The sequence below is a fragment of the Alosa pseudoharengus genome, unplaced genomic scaffold (assembly GCF_046254945.1).
Source record: "Alosa pseudoharengus isolate Yale_2024_CS ecotype anadromous, Long Island Sound unplaced genomic scaffold, YU_APseudo_1.1 YU_APseudo_1.1_scf_12, whole genome shotgun sequence".
NCBI classification, from domain to species: Eukaryota; Metazoa; Chordata; class Actinopteri; order Clupeiformes; family Clupeidae; genus Alosa; species Alosa pseudoharengus.
In genome coordinates this window covers 2,621,885-2,646,292 of record NW_027468587.1, presented here as the reverse complement: position 1 = coordinate 2,646,292, position 24,408 = coordinate 2,621,885, and the positions used below count along the sequence as shown (strand labels likewise).

The 24,408-nt window shown below is 40.1% G+C and overlaps 1 protein-coding gene and 3 long non-coding RNA genes across 4 annotated transcripts; 2 read left to right on the top strand and 2 right to left on the bottom strand.

The window, feature by feature from the left end:
- The first annotated feature begins 366 nt into the window (after nucleotides 1-366).
- LOC143118684 (natterin-3-like) lies at nucleotides 367-23,804 on the top strand. The gene is made up of 3 exons (XM_076279737.1): nucleotides 367-493; nucleotides 17,285-17,384; nucleotides 19,054-23,804. The coding sequence occupies exons 1-3, from the start codon at nucleotides 470-472 to the stop codon at nucleotides 20,271-20,273; spliced, it is 1,344 nt and encodes a 447-aa protein (XP_076135852.1). The 5' UTR covers nucleotides 367-469; the 3' UTR covers nucleotides 20,274-23,804.
- Nucleotides 2,731-15,916, bottom strand: LOC143118683 (uncharacterized). The gene is made up of 4 exons (XR_012986199.1): nucleotides 15,644-15,916; nucleotides 4,424-4,491; nucleotides 4,064-4,238; nucleotides 2,731-3,684 (listed from the first exon to the last, which is right to left on the bottom strand). It is a non-coding gene; the product is annotated as an uncharacterized LOC143118683 (long non-coding RNA).
- LOC143118257 (uncharacterized) lies at nucleotides 7,382-10,428 on the top strand. Its single transcript, XR_012986073.1, has 5 exons — nucleotides 7,382-8,177; nucleotides 8,279-8,530; nucleotides 9,516-9,640; nucleotides 9,764-10,037; nucleotides 10,162-10,428. It is a non-coding gene; the product is annotated as an uncharacterized LOC143118257 (long non-coding RNA).
- On the bottom strand, nucleotides 13,079-14,998 carry LOC143118256 (uncharacterized). Its single transcript, XR_012986072.1, has 3 exons — nucleotides 14,663-14,998; nucleotides 13,393-13,430; nucleotides 13,079-13,187 (listed from the first exon to the last, which is right to left on the bottom strand). It is a non-coding gene; the product is annotated as an uncharacterized LOC143118256 (long non-coding RNA).
- Nucleotides 23,805-24,408: the final 604 nt, after the last annotated feature.

Genomic DNA, 24,408 nt, shown 5'->3' with positions numbered 1-24,408 from the left:
ATGATTAGGCTACTAGGCTGGGCCAGAATAAGGTGTAGCCTATAAACTTTACATGAAAAGAGTCGACTTTGTACATAACATCATCACGTCGCATCAGAAAAGCAAAACTGAAATTCAAGGGATAAAGCAGTTTGGACTATAATATGGCTATATTGCCAGATTACAAAAAGACTAGGCTACAGTGAGGGACGTCAGCACAAGGCCGATGATGGAATTTTCATCATGGAGACCCTGACGGACCTTCACTCGTGGACGCGCGAGGGCGGTGAAAGCTTGCAGAAGAGAAGGTTTGAAAATCACGTGATAAAAAACTGAGAGTGAAACGAAAGGAACAGAGGAAAACGAAACTTATTATGATTTCCTTGTTATAGTCAGTGTTATAGATAGAGGACCATCAACACATATAGCCTAGGCGTAGGGCGTACCTACTTAGCGAGCCGCTATTTTGAAAAAGAATTAAGGTCTACAGATGGAGTCACGTCAGGTTTCTTTGGTAAGTAAATGACACTGGCAGTCCTTCTTTCTCATAATAAGCGCTTTCAGATATAACCTCCGGAGTTTCAGACATACGTGTAAGACCGGAGGTTCTGCCGATGTTAAACGGTGGGGCCGTATATCTGAACGACATAACCGGTCATATGGACGTCCGAATTCACCCGGTGTTTATACTACTCCCCCCGAAGCGCTTTCAGACATACGTGTAAGACCGGAGGTTCTGCCGATGTTAAACGGTGGGGCCGTATATCTGAACGACATAACCGGTCATATGGAAGTCCGAATTCACCCGGTGTTTATACTACCCCCGACCTAGTATTTCCTCCGGACATTATGTAAATGTGCTGTGTCTGAACGAGGCGTAGAACATGCCGTTAAAATTCACACCTAGTGAGAGGGCGTGTTGGTGACGTTTCTTTCGTGCGTCCATGTGGTTAAATCTGACTTAAATGCCAGTGTTATGATGGAGTGGCATAGTGCTGTCCAGAAAATCTCCGACATGGAAAGATGCAGACATCACGGAGCTACTGTCCATGAGGGCATACAACATTTTGATAAAACACATGAAGGGAATGGCACGTTGTAGCCTACAACTGCATGGCAAGGCCAAACGAATTCAAAAGACTGAATCATCATAAGCAGAAGGCGCTGAAAAGGCAGTAGCCTACAGCGACGTCGTTGACGACAATAACAGGAGTATTTAATAAATTGTTAGCCAACACGGTTTTCTGTTCATTGATAGCCTTAGGCAGAATTAGGCTACAGAAAAGAATACAATATATTTTTTCTCTCCCGGCAGTAAAGACAGTAGATTCGTGTTTAAAATTAAATGAAAACTAAAGGTAGGCTATAGGCTTATTATGCATATGACCATCCAGAGGAGGCTGGTGATCTGTCAAGAATGATGAAGATCGTAAGATACAGATGGTTTTATTGTTGCTGTCATTATTACCACAAACACGAATTGACAACGAAACCATGGCGATCGTGGGTTATATCTTGCCTGTTTATTAGGCCATGCACAGCCCTGTCAGAACTCCGTGTAGCATGCATACTGGCAGTTTTCATAAACCATCACCAACTAGTTCGCACTTTGGATATATCGTTGGATTGTGAAAAGCCCAATTTCGAATAACTACAGTACAACAGATGAGGTAGGATGCATATTTTGCAATTAGAATTTCGTGTTGGTGAGACCTGTTGCCTATCAGTAGACATGTCATCTCGAGTTCCACGACAGCTAGTGCCACCGAAATATGACACTGAAATCCTCTCACTATTGGAGTCGCTCAGATAGAAACAGCTGTAACGTGGTTAGGACACTTTTGCTGTGGAGTGGAGACGCCATAAGTTAGGTGTGGTTTTGACAATCAGAAAAGCAATATACTGAAATAGTTTAATGATGTAAAGTCAAGTGCTAGTCTGGTGTGTGTGCACGCAGTTTTTATTGATGAGTCGGAGTGGCAAGGGCATTATAAAACTTCTCGCTAGGCCTACTCATACACCGCATTGAAATGGCGTAGCTGTCTAAATTCAAATCATATCATGCTAGGGGAGAAATCGTGGGACATCCATTATTTTGTTATTCAGCACCCATGGTCAAAAATATGTTCCCGCGCGCCTGCATTACGTTGAAAACCGATAAATGTGTTTACTCGAAGCACACATACAAATTCTGTATGTGCGCACTTACGTGACTATCCTACTTCAAGTATTAGCATACGCACAATAGATTTCTCTTCTTTAGCCTATAATACATAGGCTACACTTTGTAAACAAAAAGCAACAGTGACAGGCAGCGGCCGCATATATTCTGCGTCATATATCTCGCATCTTGTGAACTCTAAGCCCCCACCCCTCACTCGACAACCACACGGAGATTCTGTAATGTGCGTGTATGTCGTTCACACATACGTCCGTATAAGGTCAGTATTAGGTCCGCAGGTTAGCATCATATCTGAATCATCCGAAGGGTACACTGTAAGAAATTTTCCCGTAAAAAAACAGGAATCAACTGGCAGCAGAGTTTCCAGGAGATTCCTGTTATTTAACGGTGCCATGGTTTAACATTAAGTTAATGTAAAATAACAACATTAATTTCCTGTAAATTAACAGGAAACAACTGGCAGGATTTCCAGGAGCTTCCCGTTTTTTAACGGCAGACTACCATAACATTAAATTCCTGTATAACATAATTTTCATGTTGGGTAACAAGAAAAAAATGTGATCTTCACGTTAGTTAAACAACAGGTCTTTATTTTTTTACAATTACAGGAAACAAGTGCCATATATTGAGTTCATCCACTCTCAAATCAACATTTTAAAGATAAAAATCCATGTTTTCACATCAGTTACTTATTTGTAATTTAACAGATATTTTATTTCACAGCACTTACTTGACAGTCTAACAGTAAAGTAATCTTTTTGAAAGATGAAGGGACATGAAGCAAGATAGTAATTTTGGAAAATGTAGACTGACTATAATCGTATTTCAGGATCAGGGAATAAGACACAGAAGAATGATCATGGAAAATAAAAACATCGCATTAGGCTCGTGTATCATGTATGAATGTAAAATGTAGATACATAGTAGTATTTTGAAAATCGGATTTCAAAGAACAGGCAATAAGACACAGAGGAATTACAATGGAAAACAAAAACATTTCATTAGGCCCGTTTAAAATGTAGACACGCTATCTAGTTGTATTTTGACAATCGTATTTCAAAAAACAAGGAATAAGGTACAAAAGAATTATCATGAAAAACAAAAACATCGCATTAGGCTCGTGTATCACGTAGGAATGTAAAATGTAGACACGTGATCTAGTTGTATTTCAAAAATCGGGAATAAGGTACAAAAGAATTATCATGGAAAATAAAAACATTGCATTAGGCTTGTGTATCACATATGTATGTAAAATGTAGACATGTTATCTACAGTAGTACTATTTCAAAATCAAATAAGATACAGAATAATTATCACAGATAATTATCAATATCATTGCATCGCATTGGGCTTGTGTACATGTGAGAATGAATAAACTGACAGATTATGTCCAGAAGAATTTAAAGTACAGAGATGAGTATAAATGATAATCAGGGAGGAAATCAAGTAACATTCATGAGAAATCAAGTAACATTCACTTTACTTATTAGTGATTGTTCTTAGGCTTCTTCTGGGCCTTTTTTCTGTGAGAGAGAGAAAGAGAGAGAGAAAGAGAGAGAGTTACAAAAACTGATAGGGTACACTAGGATTCATGTAGAGGAAAATTGTGCCAAAGTGAATGAATCGGATGTGAATTTGTAACGTTAACACACTTTCTCACAATGAAATTAACTGACATTTATTACTTACTGTAACTGCATTTATATTTGATTTAATCAGTTGTATGAAGTAGAAGTATAGTGTTCTGTGGTTATTACAGCAGTACTATGCATGATTGCTCTCTACAGAGGGTGTAATCCTGCATAGTAGTGCTTATAACTACATAGTAGACTACTACACAACCCCCCCAATACATACCACACATAAAACAAATTCTGGTTCGAAAGTGTGACATGAACTTACCTCTGGATGAATTCAAGGGTGCACGCTGCCTCCTCCTGATATTGCAGATTCAGAATGTAGAAGGTGGAGAAACATGTCGCAAGGCCTGTTAGAAATGTGGCGAGGTTGGACCCTTCACAAACGATTAAGGATTCAATGCTGACCATCCACTTTTGATGATTACCTTGTCGTTCACCTGAAAAAAAGAATTTATCATATTCAATTTAAGATATAGATCCACATGTCAACTATGATTAGATTCATTTTAGGATTTTGTCCAAACAAAATTCAATACAGAAAAAAAAACATTTAGTGTTCAAAAGTTGATTTAAATATGTATATGTTGATCATTATTACTCTAGTGAATGAAAACAAACATACCTAGTAATATCAGGCGAGGCGTCACAGGTAGGCTTGGAAGACTCAACATCAGCTACGGTCGCACATCCCTTAGCAAAAGAAAAGAAAGGCACTCAACAACTCTTCGTGATGTGTGTGTGTGAGTGAGAAAGTGAATGTAATCTCTGAGTGTGTGTGTGTGTGTGTATGTATGTAAGGAGTGAGTGAATGTGAGTTGTCTGCAAGGTGAGTATGAAAGGTGTGTGTGTGTCTGCCGTTGAATGATTAAAAGTGATGAGGCGGGTGTGATAAGATGTTTGTGTGAGGAATGTGTGTGCAAAGTAAAGGGGCTTGCTTTTGAAATAGTGTCCGTCTTATCAAAACCACATTGTTTATGGTTTTTATACATGTGCGTCTAAAGACCTAGATAGATAAATAGATAGATAGATAGATAGATAGATAGATACTTTATTGATCCCCAGGGGAAATCCAAGACCTGCATGTCTCTTAAATTTTATTTGGCAATCTGGAACACAGCATGGAAGTTCTATATTGGGTATATTGTCATGAATTTAGGTATGGCTCACATAAATAGACGCAGTGGACTGATGCCCACATATCTGACATGTAAACATCTTCCTGTTGCATGCCGCTAGCTCAAATGAACTCGGGAGGAATACCATACGCGTGTCATGCAACCACCTCTGCTATGGAGAGCTAGCTAGGTATGGAGTGTAATATGTGACAAAATGTTCAAACAATACTTTTCAAATTCAAACAAAAATCAATGAATCAAAATATCGAATACAAAATTAAAACAAAAAAAATAAAGTCAAAGAAAAAAATAAAAACTCGCAAACAAATTATTTGTGTAGTTGCAAAATAAATTTGTCTTTAACTGTTTGAATAACTTCTCTTTTGGTGACAACATTCGTTTGTTTGCTGGCTTTACAGTTGCGATTCTGTCTCTCGCGTTTGCGCTGCCTGTCTTTTCGTTTGCGATTCTGGCACAAAGTTCAAAGTTCACATGTGGGTTGGTTTCTCTGGGGTGCATTCCTATTGGCTGATGCGTTTTGACTGACAGCTGAACTACAACTTGCCTCGGATGATGACACAAACTGCTCTGGACTGGAGTGTCGACGGTGAAGTGAGCGGTAGCTTCTAGCATTCTCTGGTGGTGATAGCTTGAGGAACAAGACGAACTCAAAAAAGTGTAAGTATTGGCCGTATTTGTTGTCTAGACCTTTTGCTGATTTGTTGTGTTAATGGAAAAGCCAGACTCAGCTCTGCTAGTAGCTACGTAAATTTAGCTTTTAATGCTACCTCATAAACAGACTGTATAAAACGCTTACTAGTAGCTAACTTGTTAACGTTATCCATCTAGCACTTGCTAACAAACATATTTTCACATTATTTATATCTGCGTCACTCTATTAGCCTAACTTGCATGTACGACGGAGTATTAGGACCACACACGAAGGTTTTTTTTTTTTTTTTTGCCATGATTAGAGATTAAACTCGACTGTAATCTCGACCGCTCCAAAGTTAGCACTAGCTGCCACCGAATCCGGACAGTCAGACTCTATATTAACCTTTGGATGACGACTCAACAAAATGCCTTGTGTAGTAACAGTAGGGTACTTGAGAATTGGGTTTAACAACAACTAGGTTAGTGCTATACTAACTAGTTTTGAATGTCAAGAATAACAAAGACAAAATGTTGAGATTAAATTTCGACTTCAAAGTGGACATGTAGGGTTTAATCTCGTCATGGCAAAAATATTTCTTTCATATTTGGCCCTAAAGTTAACGTCAATGACATGTACATAGTATGCTACCCTAACGCCAAGGTAATGTGTGGAATACCATCTATGATTTATCCTTTTTTTGTCCATTCAAACATGTAGATTTTTATTCACATAATTACTAGGTTGTTGCCTTTTCTATCCAGTAGGTGGCAGTCCAGGATAAGAAATAGCAGTTCAGGAAAATAAACAAAATAGTAGGAACAAAGAAGTTAAAGCAGCATAGCCTACAAGTGCAAACGGAAATGTAATGTGTGAAGTCATTGGAATGGAAATAAATGTAACCACCTTCCACATACTTTTGAATACATTTGGTTTGAAGTGTGCAACAAATGTAGTCAGCATTATTATCATCAAGAGGTTTGATAACTCGTAGGCCTAACTTCGGATTGTTTTGCATTGAGGTGCTACTTCAAACTTGACGAACTCCTATGGTAGGCAAAGGAAATTCCTTACTGCAGAAATAGTAGATTGATGCTACTGTCAACAGGTCTGGGCGTTCTTTTTGAAACTTAGGCCTAGGCTAAACGTTTTATTCAAAGCAGTGCTTTCTCGTCTGCCTCCTTCAGTCACTGTAGCCAGACTACACTGGGGCAAACGTCACTATGAAATGTGATTAATTAGTGTTAAATTTAACGAGTTATTATTTTGACAGCCCTAATTTTTACATTATTTATTCAGTGAAATAATGCATTTCCTTGTATCCTGACCAATTGTTACTAACTAGCCTCTCTGACACCATACTCGTATACAAAAGGGATAATGTAAAGAAAGTCTGAGATTTACTGTGAACACTTCAAAATGGGGAAAAAAAGGTGTTAGACCTTTTTGGTCATACTGCTCAGGATGGTTTATCTGTTGCTATTTCTCTGTATAGATTTGTTGTGGGACTTCAGCAGGATCCAATGCTCCAATGCAGTCCCAGGTAAGCTAGTGCATAGTCTATTCAATTACAAGCAGTTCATGGCCCATCTGTGTTTTATGCATCTCAATGTCACTATACTTTGGAAGTGTCCAACTGGGCTCATCTTGTCAGTACTGCAATTCTACATGCACTGGTGTTATGATGTGATGACATGAGTTCAGTTGTATATGCAAAAAGGTCATTTTGACTGATGTTGGATGTTGTCTGTGTGTGCAGGAGCAAGTACGAGATGAAATCTTACAGAGAATTCATGCAAGATTCAGCTTAATTCTTAGAAATGAAACGTTAGATCTAGATTACCTTTTGGATGTGGCTCAGCAGGAGCTCTCCTTGGCAACAATGGCATTACGCCAATTAAATATCCCACTAGAACTCATCAACAGCCTACAGCAGCTGATTGACATCCTTAGCTTGCCAGCTAGATCTGCTCAACAAGCATCAGTTAATGTATCAGATGTTGTAACTTTGACTGTGGGAGAGCTGGGACGGCCTCGCTTAAGCATAGCTGCAGATGCTATTGAAGGCCTCCTTTCAAATGCACTACCTATAGGTCTTCTAGCAAACTTGTATGGTGTTTCAAGAAGAACAATGTACAGGCGAATGAAGGAAAATGGTCTCTCTGTTCGTGGATGTTATTCCGACATATCTGACGATGAACTTGATTGTGTTGTGAGGTCCATAAAATCAAGAATGCCGCATGCTGGGTATAGATTGGTTAAGGGTGAGCTATTAGCCAGAGGCTACCGTTTGCAGTGGCGTAGAGTTAGGAGTAGTGTACAGCGTGTGGATGGAGCTGGAGTTTTGGCCAGGATGATACAAGTTGGATTTGTAGCGCGCAGAACCTATAGCGTCCCTGCACCACTGTCTTTGGTTCATGTAGACACTAACCATAAATTAATCAGGTCAGTGTGTTGTAGGCTCGCCCTTGACTTTCTCACACACACACACAGTCACTTACTATATATGCTGTGTACAGTTTTGTCAAGTAGCAAAAATATCTGAAAATGTTGTACTTCTCAGATATAATATCGTTATATTTGGTGGAATTGATGGCTTCTCAAGGAAGGTATGTAGAAAGAACTTCACAAAATACACAAACAAACAAAGGTCACAGTGATTACATGGCATGAAATATATTTTTGTTTGTTCAATCCTGTTTCTACATAGATCTTCTATCTTGATGCTGCTGCAAACAACAAAGCCTCAACTGCTTTCTCTTTTTTCTTGGATGGTGTCCGCAAACACGGATGGTGATTTGTGATCTGTGCTTGCATATGTGCTGATGTCATGTCATTTTTGACTCACCTGACCATGCACTTCCTCTCCAGACCCCTGAGAGCCACTGACTGGCCATAACAGCACCCATTACCCAGCTCAGGACAAGCTGAGAGAGGTTTCCATGGCAAAGCATCAGTAAAGGTATCAAAAGCCTCTGAGAGATGTGTGCCATGCACCACAGGAAATGGGATGGCCCCATAAGCAGACACCACCTGTTTCACACACAAACTCATCACTCTTTGATCTCCATTTTTTATTTTAAGTTCATCCTTTTACACTTATTTAACTTAATGTTTTCTACTAGTCCCCTATATCCTCCTTCACTTCTCCTCTGATTCTATAGAATGTTCTATTCTATGTACCATATCTCTATACCCCAGTGGGACCTGCCCCACACTTGGGAACCAAGCATACCTGTCAACACTGCCTTTTCCTGGGTTCTCCCGTATTTCAAGGTCATCTGCCAGCACCGTCCCGTTTTGATATTCCTTCCGGAAAACTCCCGTAATTTGCATGGCCATCAAACTTCATTTTAAAATCATTGATCCATTCTCCCAGGTTGCCAGATTGTGTATGAACTACACCCTACACAATCACTTACTTTCAATTTTACCCATTTTGTCATAGGCTAAAAAATAAGAAAGCGGGTGTCTGCTGCGCAGCCTGAGTCTCGCAAGCAAGCGAGCTTGTTGAATAGCCTACTCCAGAACTAGCTGTTGTCAAATTATTGGCAATTTAAGTGATTAACACATCACATAAACTGTTATTGAGTGTTGTTGATACACAATTGGCAACTTGTGTCCTCGGAACCGAATCTGACAGTAAGCAGCTTTGGAGTTTTGGAAGAAGGCTGCAGGCAGGCAGCTGGTGGATACATTCTTGCATGCATAGGCTTTCGGTAAGGTGAAAGCAACAACTGAAATACAGTGTTGAAAACACGTGTATGAAACATGTTAAATATGCAAACACTGCTGCCCCCCCCCCCCCCCCAAAAAAAAATATCTCCTGTTTTTGGAAAGCTAAATGTTGACAGGTATGGAATCAAGGCTCTGGAGAGCTTTACTATTTGCGGATCTTAGGCCACACCAGAACTCATTGCATGATGACTGGTATAATTGTTTTGTAGAGTACGTGGTGACCAAGGAGTCATTGGTCTCAAGGAGTCAATGTTGACATTGCCCGATGCATGTTCTCAGTGCGAGGAACTGGACGTGGGAGCTTCATTGCTGGCAAAAGCGTCCACAATCAAAGGTAAGAGTTACTGTCATCAGTCAAAGCAGTACATGTTATACGTGTCTTTCTTTTACCGTATTTGCATACTTGTGCTATGAGGGTTTACTATTGTTCTTTTCACAATATATTCTGATGCTGTAGAATAGAGAGACTCTGGCGTGATGTGTGGTCAGCTGTCACTTGCAACTACTATGAAGTGCTACATTCAATGGAAGAAGAGGGGCTGGTCGACCTATCAGATGAGATGCACCTCTTTTGTGTACATTATGTGATTCTCCCACGATTGAGATCTGATCTGAAGTGCTTCTCGAGTGGCTGGGACAAGCATCCTCTTAGAACAGAGGGAAACCTATCTCCAGACCAGCTGTGGCACATTGGGATGCTACAAACACCTGTGGTTGAACCAGATGTAGAGGTACGTTTAACTTGATTCGCAAAACACTCCATTTAATGGAACGCGCTGACTTTTGCTGTATTCTCCAGTTAGTTGATACATACCCTTCTCATCTCCGTGCGTGTAGTTACTTGCTGTTTTTCAGCCAACAGAGCCTATTCCTGACTGCACTGGTGACCTTGAAGATGGAGTGACCGAGATTCCCTGCCCCCTGTCAGATACGAACTTTGCGGTTCTTGAGGAAACAATTAATCCCTTACATTCCACACTATGTCATAAGGATTTGTACATACTGACTTTTGATCTTGTACAGAGATTGAATTGAATTAAATTAAATCTGAATGTAGTTTGGAGACTGAAGTCCCTAAAAATGAGCTGTCTCCAGCTGCTATGGAAGCTGTGAGATACATAAATCCTCTTACCGTCCAAATAAAATTAAAGAGCATATATGTTAATGGTTTACTACTTTCATTGTGATGGTGATTAATGATAAAGGACTCCACTGCACTATTCATAACATTTTATGAAAACAAAAATGTTTACAGCTCATTTACTTTAAAAGTTGACACCGAAGAACAACACACACTGTATATAACACAGACAAACAGACTGACAAAGTATACTTCCACATCACCCAGAGCCATTTTTATGTTTTCATGAACAGTGAAATGGCTCACACTCTGTAGAAGGATTGCCCATGGGATAGAGCAAGTTTCATTACGTTTTTAAACTCATCAAATGTTGTCAGGTGAGCAACTGGAAATGTTATTGTGCGGCTACAGGCACTAACAGTTGGAAAACAAATTGTATGACTCTCGTCACAATCATGGTGGAATTTCACATATATGTTGAAGTCCTTCTTCTCGCTTGGCAGAAGGGGCTTATGCGCTTGTCCAGTCATCCACTGCATGATTTTGCCAACAGTCAGATGCTGTGGAACCTCATCACTCTGGCCATCTAGTTCTAAAATAAAAGTGTAGTGTTAGTTTTTCTTTTTTGTAGTTCACACTAACAGATCAGTGTACAATCAATATAGTCAGTGCAATATAATTGACTAAAGAAGGAAATTTGTACAAGAAGATAATATTTTTACAAAAAGTCGCAAGTCAGTTCACTAGTCAGTTTCACACTAGTTGGCCTGTATTCACCAGAGCTCCAGCGAGGAAGTAGATTGCAAGTTCCAGAGGGGGATTTCACAAAACCTGGATAAGGTATTTTAAACTGGGATTTTTTTGGTTATCCTGAATGAATTTAGCGTTGACTTTGTTTCACAAAAGAGATGGCACATAAGTTGCCATGGGGATTTATTCTCTGCACCTAGCCCACAGCCAAGCTAAGTTAATTCTAATGGTAATTATGTTGTCTTATTGGTTTAGCTAGCTGTCATTCAAATCAGGCCTTTGTTGTAAATTTAAGAGCTTTATTCCGTTAATTTTCTGTGGCACACCTGATGATCTCTCGCAGCACACTAGTGTGCCCCGGGACAATGGTTGAAAAAAAAAAAGGCGCTACACAAACATACCACAATCCTCTGTTTCTTGTAGGAAGTCTTGAAGAAAGTTCATAATGTTGACTTCTCTACTGTATTTCAGAGAGCCCTTCACACTGAAATCAGGTTGGCTCTTTTCCAGGATAAAAGCGGCATCAACCTACAAAAACAAAGCACAGAGGATGCATATTTACAACACTATATTTCTAGCACTAAACTTTAATAGGTACGAACTAACAAGTAAGGGATGATGGACGACACGGTGGTCTGTTCACAGAAGTTAATGCACGGTCGAGGTTGTAAAACGGCCCCGACGCGAAGCGGAGGGCCGTTTAAACCTCATAAGTGCATTAAGGGCGTATCCCAAGATTCTGATGAACTTTAGCTTGGAAACATCGCTATTTTACTTAGCCTGCTGTCATCCATCTACCTAAAAGCCACCTCCGTCATATGCTACAATGTTGCCATGTTCTGAACGTCTGCATTTTACAGCTCAGATGCAACGTGACAGTTCATTTAAACTTCACGAGTTCGGCGAATTAATATACAAGTGTCATACGGCCCACAAAATGGATCTTCTTCATAGGTGTGCAAATAACATACGGTCAATGGTCGTTCTAAATTACGTAGGACAATGGGAAATTCAACAAAGCAGTGGAATAAAGACAAGTATACCCTATCATCTTCCCCTGGCACAAACAGAGGCATACAAAGGTCCGGGTGTGTCTTTAAAACCTCCAGTAGGCCATACAGCTGCAGGCCTTTTCTCATCTGGTCAAGCATGGGGAGAACTCGTATGGTTGAGTGCAGTACAACAGCCCTAAAACACAAAAGGTTTTTAAGTAATACTCCACATGCATTTTTTTTTTTAAATAAGTAGTGCACATTTGTTAGTTGGATAAACCTTTTAAAAGAAAAATTAACCAATCCTAAAAGGTGTACACTACTAGTCAAAAGTTTGGAGACACTTAAAAATGTCCATTCCACTCCGTTAAAGACAGAATACTAGCTGAGATCATTGCATTGTTTTTTAATCAAGGCAGCAGATTACATTATGTGCTTACATAACTGCAAAAGGGTTCTCAACTGTTGTAGAAAGAAATGGCTGATCTTTAATGCATTATCTACATTATCAGCAACTATGCATCCAATGTTACAAAGGCACATTCTGCTTACTTACTAGTTTTATAACCATCACTATACATCTGACTACACTACCTGATTATCAGGTCTTTTTTATCCACTGACACTTTTCCAGTGTATCCACAGCTTACAATGCCATCAATAAGCTCATAAATATTCTCCTCAGTTGCTCTGTTAATCTAAAAGCACAAACAGCATAAAGCAAAATCAATTAGATCAATAAAAAAGTAGTGACTGCCAAGTTAGTATTTATTCTTTACTGCAAATCAGTAAGAACACAGATGTGATGTTTTGGAAATATTACAATAATACAGTTTTATACACAGAAGTCAAGTCAATAGTTTTAGTCAAACAAGATTACAAATGTTGCACCTGCTCAACTCATGGTCCAGGCTTGGGCGCTGGCCAGGGCGCTGGCCTGAACACTGACCCTGACCCTGACTGCTGTCTGTCTGAGGTTTTCCCAATGATGTGTTCAGTATTGCTATGATGTTTTGTATAGCTGCTGTAGCAGTGGCATCAGCAGGGGTAGAATCCTGCTAAAAGGTTAAGTTGGATGTGTAACAACCATGTTTACATTACACAGACACAACAGTAAACTTAATTGATTGACTTATTTACAGGCGCCACTACCTGCCTCATGCAACAGAAACGTTTTAAAAGTGCCTATAAAGGCCTAAACGTTAAAAAAAAATGTGTTACATTAGCTATGTTTTGATGATGCTTTGGTAGACCAAGCCTTACCTGGGACTGCATCACTAAGGGTCCTGTTGAGGTACTCCCTGTAAAGAATATGATAATTAGCATAAGTAATGTTAGTCAGTTTATCAAAAATGTTCTGGCATGCCAGTGAGCCTCCCGATTCCAAATGACAAATGTCCATGGTTCTTGAAAAAAAAAAACTGTAATCTACAGCACACATACCCATAGCCCTGCAAGTTAGCCTGTTAACAGAGTGACACAGATATGGATAACGTAAAAATACCTTTGCTAGCTAGATGGTAGCAAGTTGGCTACTAGTACGCGTTTATACAGTCTGTTTATGGGGTAAAAGCTAAACTTATGTATCTACTAGCATAGCGGAATCTTACTTTAACGTTACCATTATTATTTCATGAGTTCGTCTTGTTCTTCAAGCTAACAAGTTCCTGCTAGAGAAAGTCTGTCTCTCCCGCTCTCACACAGGCGCGTGCACGCACACACTTAAGTTCTCTGCCCCAAGCTGGGAGTGTCCATCAAGAATCTTTGGTGTCCATGGTTCTCAAACGCACGCGCACGCACACACACACACACACACACACACACACACACACACACACACACACATACCCATAGCTACGAAGGAGTATTAACCAAAGATTCTAAAGCGGAGCGTAGCGCTCTAGAATCTTTGGTATTAACGTTAACTTTAGGGCCACATATGAAATAAATATTTTTGCCATGTCCACTCTGCAGTCGAAATTTAATCTCGACATTTTGTCTTTCTTATTCTTGACATTCAAAACTATTTAGTATAGCACTAACCTAGTTGTTGTTAAACCCAATTCTCAAGTAACAATTTCACCCGGCTAATGTTACTAGTACACAAGGAATTTTGTTGATTTGTCATCCAACGTTAGCAGCTTCTAATTTAACGTTAGCATCTAGCAGCTAGAGTCTGACTGTCCGGATTCGGTGGCAGCTAACTTTGGAGATTACAGTCGAGTTTAATCTCTAATCATGGCAAAAAAAAAATACCCCCTTCGTGTGTGGTCCTAATACTCCGTCGTACATGTAAGTTAGGCTAGTAGCTGCTAGAGTGACGCAGATATTAATAATGTGAAAATATGTTTGTTAGCAAGTGCTAGATGGATAACGTTAACAAGTTAGCTACTAGTAAGCGTTTTATAACGTTACAGTCTGTTTATGAGGTAAAAGATAAACTTACGTAGCTACTAGCAGAGCTGAGTCTTACTTTTCCATTAACACAACAAATCAGCAAAAGGTCTAGACAACAAATACGGCCAATACTTACACTTTTTTGAGTTCGTTGTTCTTAAGTTACCGCTCACTTCACGAGTCCACCAGAGCACTGTACTGATGCGACATCAAAACCGCCAAAACGAGAGCAGTCTCGAGGCAAGTTGTAGTTCAGCTGTCAGTCAAAACGCATCAGCCAATAGGAATGCACCCCAGAGAAACCAACCCACATGTGAACTTTGAACTTTGTGCCAGAATCGCAAACGAAAAGACAGGCAGCGCAAACGCGAGAGACAGAATCGCAACTGTAAAGCCAGCAAACAAACGAATGTTGTCACCAAAAGAGAAGTTATTCAAACAGTTAAAGACAAATTTATTTTGCAACTACACAAATAATTTGTTTGCGAGTTTTTATTTTTTTCTTTGACTTTATTTTTTTTTGTTTTCATTTTGTATTCGATATTTTGATTCATTGATTTTTGTTTGAATTTGAAAAGTATTGTTTGAACATTTTGTCACATATTACACTCCATAGCTAGGCTACTAACTATCATTAGCTTTCTAAACTGAAGGACTAACACAACTTTAAGTAGTTACCAGCACGGGCGAAATCCATGCATACAAGTAAACACTGAAAGCAGCAGTCAACACTGATCCGTTTGTGCCATATTGTTTATTTGGCCACTGGTTTATTAAACTGATGATGCTAAGCAGACTTAGCTAGCAAGCACGTGTTATAGCAGGTAAATCCCGCGAGTTAAACTTTCAAAAACTACGCATACCCTACACATACCAATACATTTAGATGGCTTCAGATTGCAATGAAGAAACGTAAAATTTGATCGACAAATGTAGTGATAACGATAACGCATGGCTTAAGGGCGAAAGCGCGGTCTTGGCTAGCTGAATAGCACTGCTACTAACTTCGTTTCAGCAGGGTAACATTCAGAGATGTTGTATTATACAACTTAATATAAACATGACCAGTGTGCTTTCAAACGTTGTATTTCTGGTCAAAGGTGACAGATAAACTCACCTTATTGTGTTGATGGCTTTCGATGGGTTTGGGTATGATTCCAACGTATCGTCTTCTCTCAGCAGACAGCTTCCCATCACCAGAACGAAGGTAACGTTAATAGATAACAGGAAGTACGTGTGTTCCAGAATAAACATTACGGGCGTGGTAAATAACAGTGTTGGAGCCTGATTTTACATATTTGTCTTACTAATGACCGGAAAGTCCTGTTTATTAAAGAAAACCGGTGAATAATGTTGGAATCTGGGTGTAAATTTACAGAAACTTTTTACAGTGTAGGACCTCCGTTTGACAAACCTCCGCATGTACTCCGGAGGTTATATCTGAAAGCGCTTCCTCCGGACATTATGTAAATGTTATGTGTCTGAACGAGGAGTAGAACATTCGGTTAAAATCACACCTAGGGAGAGGGCGTGTTGGTGACGTTTCTATCATGCGTCCATGTGGTTAGATCTGACTTAAATGCCAGTGTTATGATGGTGTGGCATAGTGCTTTCCAGAAAATCTCCAACCTGGAAAGATGCAGACATCACGGAGCTACTGTCCATGAGGGCATACAACATTTTGATAGAACACCTGAAGGGAACGTTAGAGACAAGTTAGGCTACAACTGCATGGCAAGGACAAACGAATTCAGAAGACTGAATCATCATAAGCAGAAGGCGCTGAAAAGGCAGTAGCCTATAGCGACGTCGTTGACGACAATAACAGGAGTATTTAATAAATTGTTAGCCAACACGGTTTTCTGTTCATTGATAGCCTTCATGACCTGCTGAGCTCGCTGATATTTGCTGAGCATATATGCCTAGAGAAAATGAAAACGCAGAAAACCCAACTTTGTTCCAAGCTCCTTACGTAAATGCTACACATGGGGAGAGGATGCTTTTGGAAAAAATAAACCATGAAAAAACGAACAACTTCACTGTTATTAATGTTAGTATTTTGTTTGTTGCTTAAAAACGTTGTATGATCTTGAAGTCTTGAGTTAGGCTACTGAATTGGCTGGTAGCCTACCATAAAGTTTGTGCATGCTCTCTCTCTCCAACGCAAACCAGATTTGGGGTTCTATAGCCTAGCTAATTCTGGTACATAACGTTGAAAACAGATAAATGTGTTTATTTGAAGCACACATACAAATACTGTAGGCTAGGTCAATTTCAAGTGCCCACTTACGTGACTAGCCTACTTCAAGTATTAGCCTATGCACAATAGATTTCTTCTTCTTTAGCCTACATAATGCATAGGCTATATTTTGTAAACAAGAAGCAGCTGTGACAGGCAGCGGCCGCATATATTCTGCGTCATGTCTCAGCATCTTGTGAACTCTACAAGCCCCCACCCCTCACTCGACAACCACACGGAGATTCTGTTGTGCGTGTATGTCGTTCACACATACGTCCGTATAAGGTCAGTATTAGGTCCGCAGGTTAGCATCATATCTGAATCATCCGAAGGGTAGGACCTCCGTTTGACAAACCTCCTCATATCTGTCTGTCAGTGTCTGTCTATCTGTCTGTCTCACTGTGTATCTTGGTAGTCTTGTTGTAATAATATGACAGAATAGGCTATCCTAAACCCGTTCTGTAGAAAGCAGACATTCATGTGTGTTCTGTGCTGATGATGCTATTTCCAATCCCAAAGATTATTGTGATATCTCCTCTACTACTAATGAACTGGGGAAGCCTCGCAGAACCAGCAACACTACCCACAAACATGTTACTGGATAAAGAAGGTCTACAAGGTATGGGTAAAGGTCTTATACAAGAGACAATAAAGAGATGTAGATGATTCCTTTGATTACAAAGCTCATGTATGGGGGATGGGGAATATGTGGTATACCCCATAAGACTGCTCATGAGAACCCCATACTGAAATTACACACAGGACCATGCAGCATACCCTGGCTAAATATTGATTTAGGCCTACCTCTCCTGTGATGCGTTTCCCTAAAGTGTCTTGCTCATTTTGCAGTAAGCTTAAAGGAAGAATAAGGTCTAAAAACAGCTTAGAGTCTATTTTTGGATGATAATGAGTGTAGATTTTCGTTAGGAACCAAAATGACAATAAACACCATTCAGACAATAAACACCACCGTTGTTTACCATCAAACAAGACTTTCTCCTTACAAGATAGCAACAATCAAAGGAAGAGTTTAATGACTGCACAAACAGTCCTTTTTATGTCATTACACTTAGAAAGGTAAGAATTATTCAGTTTGTCTACAGGGACATAGATGTGTAGGCCTACTGATATTTTGAACATAGTCTGTGGCTGAAAGTACTGATTTACTTTGTCAGCAGGATTGGTTGTTTTTAGATGGGATTTCTCCTTTAATTGTGACAGAGTGAAGTTTGTGGGAAACACAAATCTGTCTGGTTCTTTTCTGATAATTGATAATAATTCAGTTGTAGCCTATATGTTTGCTACTTTTGCTAATCTTTGTTAGTGTTTGCAGAGCTTATATGGAAATGTGAGTTGTTATATTTGTATATCTACAGCACAATACAGGTTGTAAAGGTTGATATTCACAATTTTTTCCCCCTGCACAATACAGGTTGTAAAGGTTGATATTCACAATTTTTTCCCCCTGCACAATACAGGTTGTAAAGGTTGATATTCACAATTTTTTCCCCCTGCACAATACAGGTTGTAAAGGTTGATATTCACATTTTTTTCCCCCTGCACAATACAGGTTGTAAAGGTTGATATTCACATTTTTTCCCCCTGCACAATACAGGTTGTAAAGGTTGATATTCACAATTTTTTCCCCCTGCACAATACAGGTTGTAAAGGTTGATATTCACATTTTTCCCCCTGCACAATACAGGTTGTAAAGGTTGATATTCACATTGTTTCCCCCTGCACAATACAGGTTGTAAAGGTTGATATTCACATTTTTTCCCCCTGCACAATACAGGTTGTAAAGGTTGATATTCACAATGTTTCCCCTGCACAATACAGGTTGTAAAGGTTGATATTCACATTTTTTCCCCCTGCACAATACAGGTTGTAAAGGTTGATATTCACATTTTTTCCCCCTGCACAATACAGGTTGTAAAGGTTGATATTCACATTTTTCCCCCTGCACAATACAGGTTGTAAAGGTTGATATTCACATTGTTTCCCCCTGCACAATACAGGTTGTAAAGGTTGATATTCACATTTTTTCCCCCTGCACAATACAGGTTGTAAAGGTTGATATTCACAATTTTTCCCCCTGCACAATACAGGTTGTAAAGGTTGATATTCACATTTTTTCCCCCTGCACAATACAGGTTGTAAAGGTTGATATTCACATTTTTTCCCCCTGCACAATACAGGTTGTAAAGGTTGATATTCACAATTTTTCCCCCTGCACAATACAGGTTGTAAAGGTTGATATTCACATTTTTTTTCCTTTCTTGTGACAGGACCCCTGTCCGGCCCATCAGGTTGGAAAGGTGCAGGCCCCCCTCCGAAGCAACCTGGACAAACTTTGTCTCACAATCCATCGGATGCTTATGAGGCTAAGCTGACCAATGAAATGGAGTACTCTGAGGACTCTTCCAACCTAAAGTGGGTCTCCATTAAAGACAAACAAATTCCCAGTGATGCAGTCAGCATATTTAACGACTACACGTCTCGAAAAGACTTTGTCTGCAGGGCTAATGACTACTGTACATTCGGCTTCCTCAATGAAGGAAGAGGATACCTTTGTTTTTTTCCATTCCGTGGGTATGAACTTCACACCGACCATTTTGAAGTGCTGGTGAATACTGACAACTTTGAGCGGCTGGAGTGGATGTCTGGCTCAAAAGTGCCTGACCCTGGCATAAAGTTCTGTCAGGATAACTTTGTTGGAAAAAACGAGTATGGCCTGGGGGATATTTTTAAAGGGTACTTCTATCTTCCCTGGGAAGGGAAAGAAATCTGGTACAGTTCTTACGATGTGCTGAGCGTCAACCGTGACATTTTCGACGTGCATTACTCAGATGTGTCGTATAATGTCGACCTGGTCAACAGAACACGCCATCCCCCATACACCATCAAGACATTTCGCGTTGAAAACCGTGATTCCCGGGAGGTGACCGAGACGGTCCACATGGAGGTGACTACAGTGAAAGCCAACTCGTGGGAAAGCACTTTCTCCTCCTCCCTCGCTCAGTCCACGTCCATCTCTGCAGGGATCCCGGATTTCGGAAGTGCCAGCATCAGTATCGGTGCCGTGGTGACTCTGACGCTGTCGGACGGCCACCTGGAGAGCGAGGCCATAACACAGCGGCAGGATGTGCAGGTCACGGTGCCCCCAGGCTACTACTGTGAGGTACGGATGGAGGGGTATAAGGTGGAGGCCAGCATGCCCTATGGAGGACGCGTCACCAAAACATACAAAGATGGCAAAAAGATGAGCACTACTGTCACCGGCATCTACGGAGGAGCGCAAACAAGCGGGATCGACTCAAGGGTGGACCCCTGCCAGCCACTAACCACACCAGCTCCAGCACTCAAATTAAGAGTCGGTTCTGCTGCCACCCGGCTTGTGTGTTTGTGTTTTGTATGTGGTGTTGTTATATTGTTGTCAGTGTTGGTCTTTGGTGTGCTCTGCACTTGCAGGCAGCAGTATTTCAGACTGAGGGAAGAAGCGATTTGAATTTGGTATCCAGGGTTGGGTAGTAACGGATTACATGTAATCTAGATCAGCGGTCCCCAACCACCGGGACATTCCTAACCGGGCCGTAGCCTACGACAAGAGTTTAAAAAAAATGCATGCAAACTAAATAAACTGAATTTAATTAATAATAATGTCACATTCACAATAATACCCATTGACGATGGTGAGCCAGATACCTCAAAGAAAAAGAAGGGGTCATTCAATACGAAATATGACGAGTCATATTTAAAATATGGTTTCGCAGAGACCGGTGACTCGCATGCACCAAGTCCTTTATGTGTGGTATTTGGCGATAAGTTGTCAAACGAAGCAATGAAACCATCAAAGTTAATTCGACATCTAGAGTCCAAGCATCCTACACTTAAAGACAAACCCCTTGAGTTCTTTGAGCGTAAGAAACGCGAGCAAGAAGGACAAAAAACTAGTGCGTAAAGCAACCACATCGGTGAACGTGGCTGCGCTAAAAGCCTCATAGTGGCTAGTCGGATTGCTAAATCTAAGAAGCCCTTTACTATTGGGGAAGAGTTAATTCTGCCTGCTGGTAAAGGCATGTGCAATGAACTCCTTGGGGAGGCTGCAGCTAAAAAAATAGCTCAGGTACCGCTTTCTGCAAGCACTGTCCATAGGCGAATAGGGCTTATTCGCAAACACCGCCGCGGCCATATTGTTGATATGACATTCCAGTTCTATAGGCTATTCTATGTGACAATCGCCTGTAGCGCGTAGATTTGAGCTGAGCAGAGCACATAGCCTAACGGCTTCATCTCGTCAATATAAGTAGCCTAAATAAACTTATGGACCCATATCTAATAGCATTAAGTAAAGATCCGTCATTATTGTCAACTGTAAATTACCCCGATATTTGTTTATAGCCTGTCTTGTTCATACATCGGCACACGTCGCAGCTGAAGGGGACAAGTCGCCTGAGTCAAGGTCGGCGAACTTATATTTGTTACACCAACGACATCGTCTAACATTGCCATGATCGCAGAGAATGAAGTTGCATCTCATTGGACTGCAATTGTATCTTGCGTTTGCCTGTTGCTCACAACCTGCAGCCAAGGACTTTGCTAAAGTAGTTTAAAGTGGGTTAGCCAGTGATCGTTTTTGTCTGTCTATGATGCAACTACATGGTCTGGAGGCAGAAAAGGCTAACATATTTCCAAACATTTCCAAAATCCAAGTGAACAAAACACTATACAAATCAGAAGTATCTACTGATATCTTTCTCCGCTGAGTTTGTTCCTACTATTTGCCACTTGCCGTGCCACTAAGACAAGCTGAAAAGGGCGCATCATGAATAAATATATTATAGGCTACTGTAAACGTTGGCTAACATTGCCTACCTAGCAATGCTATCTATGCAAATGCAATATGTCCAAAGGTAATCTACGGTAGGCGACTACATCAGGCTACTGCTGATGTCTCCGCATTGCATAGGGGCAGCTGTCTGCGCTGTCTAAAACGTATTTAACTTAAGCCCACAGAGGACAATATAATATAGTATTAATAATACAAATAATAATGGCGATGTGAGGAGTTGGCTGTAAGTTTAGCCTAGGCCAGTGTTTCCCAAACTTATTTTCTGGCGACCCACTTTTTAAAAATGACAGACCATCGCGACCCATTTCACTTCAAATCTACCCTGCAACCACCAATATTGTTTAAGGCCACAGGTTCTCCAACTTTTCTATGCCTCCCCCAACCATACATTGCTATAGGATCTCTGCTTTGAACACGGTTGTGTTGCATTTTGAGCACCATCAGCGTGAAAAGTTGGAAATGAATACGTTTTAATGCGCATCCGAGAGTAGGGGAAATTCTCGCATGTTGCGCAGTCGTCATTCGTCAGCATAGTAAGCTGTTCCTGTATTTCTAAAAAAAAATGTTGTAGGCTACATTGCGTTGCAGACAAATGGGTCCATAACACTGTGGACGTCAATTCCAATTTAAACAGCAAATAACTCAAGTCGTTATATTGTATTGTTGTATTATATTATATTGTATAGTCGTTATATCAGAACAAGAGGCGTTTGCGCAATATTGCGAGGTAGAAAACGAGAGGAATAGTGTTTAAAATGCCCATTTAAATTGTAAACTAAGATTAATGCACTGTTGTGAATTTTAAATCAGAAATAAGAATGTGAGGAGGTTGCTATTAACTTTAAAGATTGCATCTGCAATCAAAACTATGCAAATTGAATGGCCTTATGTCCGGTCTATGGATGTCTGCTTTAGTTGACAGCACGGTCACTAGATTTTAATCGGTAAAGTTGAGGAACTGGTATCTATTAATGGTATGTATTAATGTTTGCAACTGCGAGGTGGCCCCCCACAGAACGGTTTCATTTTGAGAGGTAGATATCCATGCTCACCCAGTGGGCATTTGATATCAATTCAACATCAATATGACATCAAACATCGACGTCAAAATTACGTCTAGAAACAGGTCTAGAATGAAAGTTGTATCGACGTCAATGTACTGATGTCAATTTGACGTCAAGATTTTGACCTCCACGATGTCGTTTTGATGTTATTTTGATGTCATACTTTGTTGGCATTTGATGTCAATTCAACATTTATTTGACGTCAAGATGTTGATGTCGTTTTGATGCTGTTCTGATATCATTCAATGTCAAGCTTTGATGTCAATTCGACATTTATTTGACATCAAGATGTCATGATGTTGATGTCGTTTTGATGCTATTCTGATATCATTCAATGTCAAGCTTTGATGTCAATTCAACATTTATTCTACATCAAGATGTCATTTCCATGTCAAGCTTTGTTGCCATTTGATGTCAATTCTATATCTATTTGATGTCAAGATGTTGATGTTGTTTTGATATCATTCAATATCAAGCTTCAATGTCAAATAAACATAAATGCGACAAACATTGATGTCAAAATTACATCAGCATTTATTGACATATATTTTGATTATTTGTGCAGAATACAAGTACAAAGACAACAAAATGCAGTTTGTGTCTAACTAGAAGTGCAAAAAAGCAGAAAAGTGATATACAAAGTATAGACAGGTGGTGCATATACAGGACAAGACACAGTGCCGTGTAGACAGTAGTATACAGTTGGTTTATAGAAGGTGGTTTAGAGTAATATAAATTAAATATGTGCAGTGTATTAGTAGTTATCTTATAAGGGCAGAATAAATATGGCTAAATACTGTATGAACAATGTATGACAACATGTACAATGTAGTAACAAGTAATGGAATGTTGGAGAACATTGAGAACATTAAGAGATCCAGTTAAATGGAGAGAGACAGAGAAAAGGTTTCTTTTAACAGGGTTCCTACACATTTTCTATTTTAAAATCCCATACTTTTTCCATCCTTTAATTTACAAACTTTTTGGTAGATTTTTCTGACCATTCTCGACAATGCTACTCCAAAACCAAACGTTTGTCTCAGCATCCAGGAATCGTTGAGCACCTACATTTGTGCTTTAACATTGATGGTGTGCCACTTTTTAAATCCTCCAACTTCCAAATGTGGCCAAACTTTCACAACTTTGCTCCTTTCTTTGTGGCCATCTACTGTGGAGTTGCTAAACCAAATTCAGAGGAAGAGTACTTAAGTGACTTTCTCCAGGAGTTGCAGCAGTTACAGCAAGATGGCATTGTTCATGGAGGCAAAGCACTTCAACTGTCTGTGAAAGTATTCATATGTGATGCTCCTGCCAGGGCATTCTTTAAGTGCATTCTTGTTACCATTCTTGTGAGTGATGCACTATCAGAGGGACCTATGACGCAAGGTTTGTTCTTGGGGCCAAAGAGCCAGGTGCGGTTCCAAGGGCTGAAGACTGTTTTGTTTAGGCCAGCTCTGCTGCACTCTGCCTCCACCATACTGCTGCCACTCTGCCTCCACCGCACTGCTGCCACCTGTGGACAAGGAGGAGTGCGAGTTATACAACAAAATTAGTTATTAGTTGTTAGTGGCAGCACTAGTATAAAACCTCTAAAATCTCTAAAAACAATCACAAATAGGGCAGTTCCTCACAGTTCAACAATTGTGGTTTGGAACTAGGCCTGCTGCAACTGGATTGATAAAAAGCAATGTAGTTGCAAACATCTCACCTGGCTACTTGTATTTGGG

What these genes read in the sequence shown, in the direction of transcription:
- LOC143118684 (XM_076279737.1), top strand. Translation starts at nt 470, where the DNA reads ATGGAGTCACGTCAGGTTTCTTTG. An exon ending in AGTCACGTCAGGTTTCTTTG is followed by an intron (nt 494 to 17,284) that starts GTAAGTAAATGA and finishes CCAATCCCAAAG; the next exon opens with ATTATTGTGATATCTCCTCT. An exon ending in GGATAAAGAAGGTCTACAAG is followed by an intron (nt 17,385 to 19,053) that starts GTATGGGTAAAG and finishes TTCTTGTGACAG; the next exon opens with GACCCCTGTCCGGCCCATCA.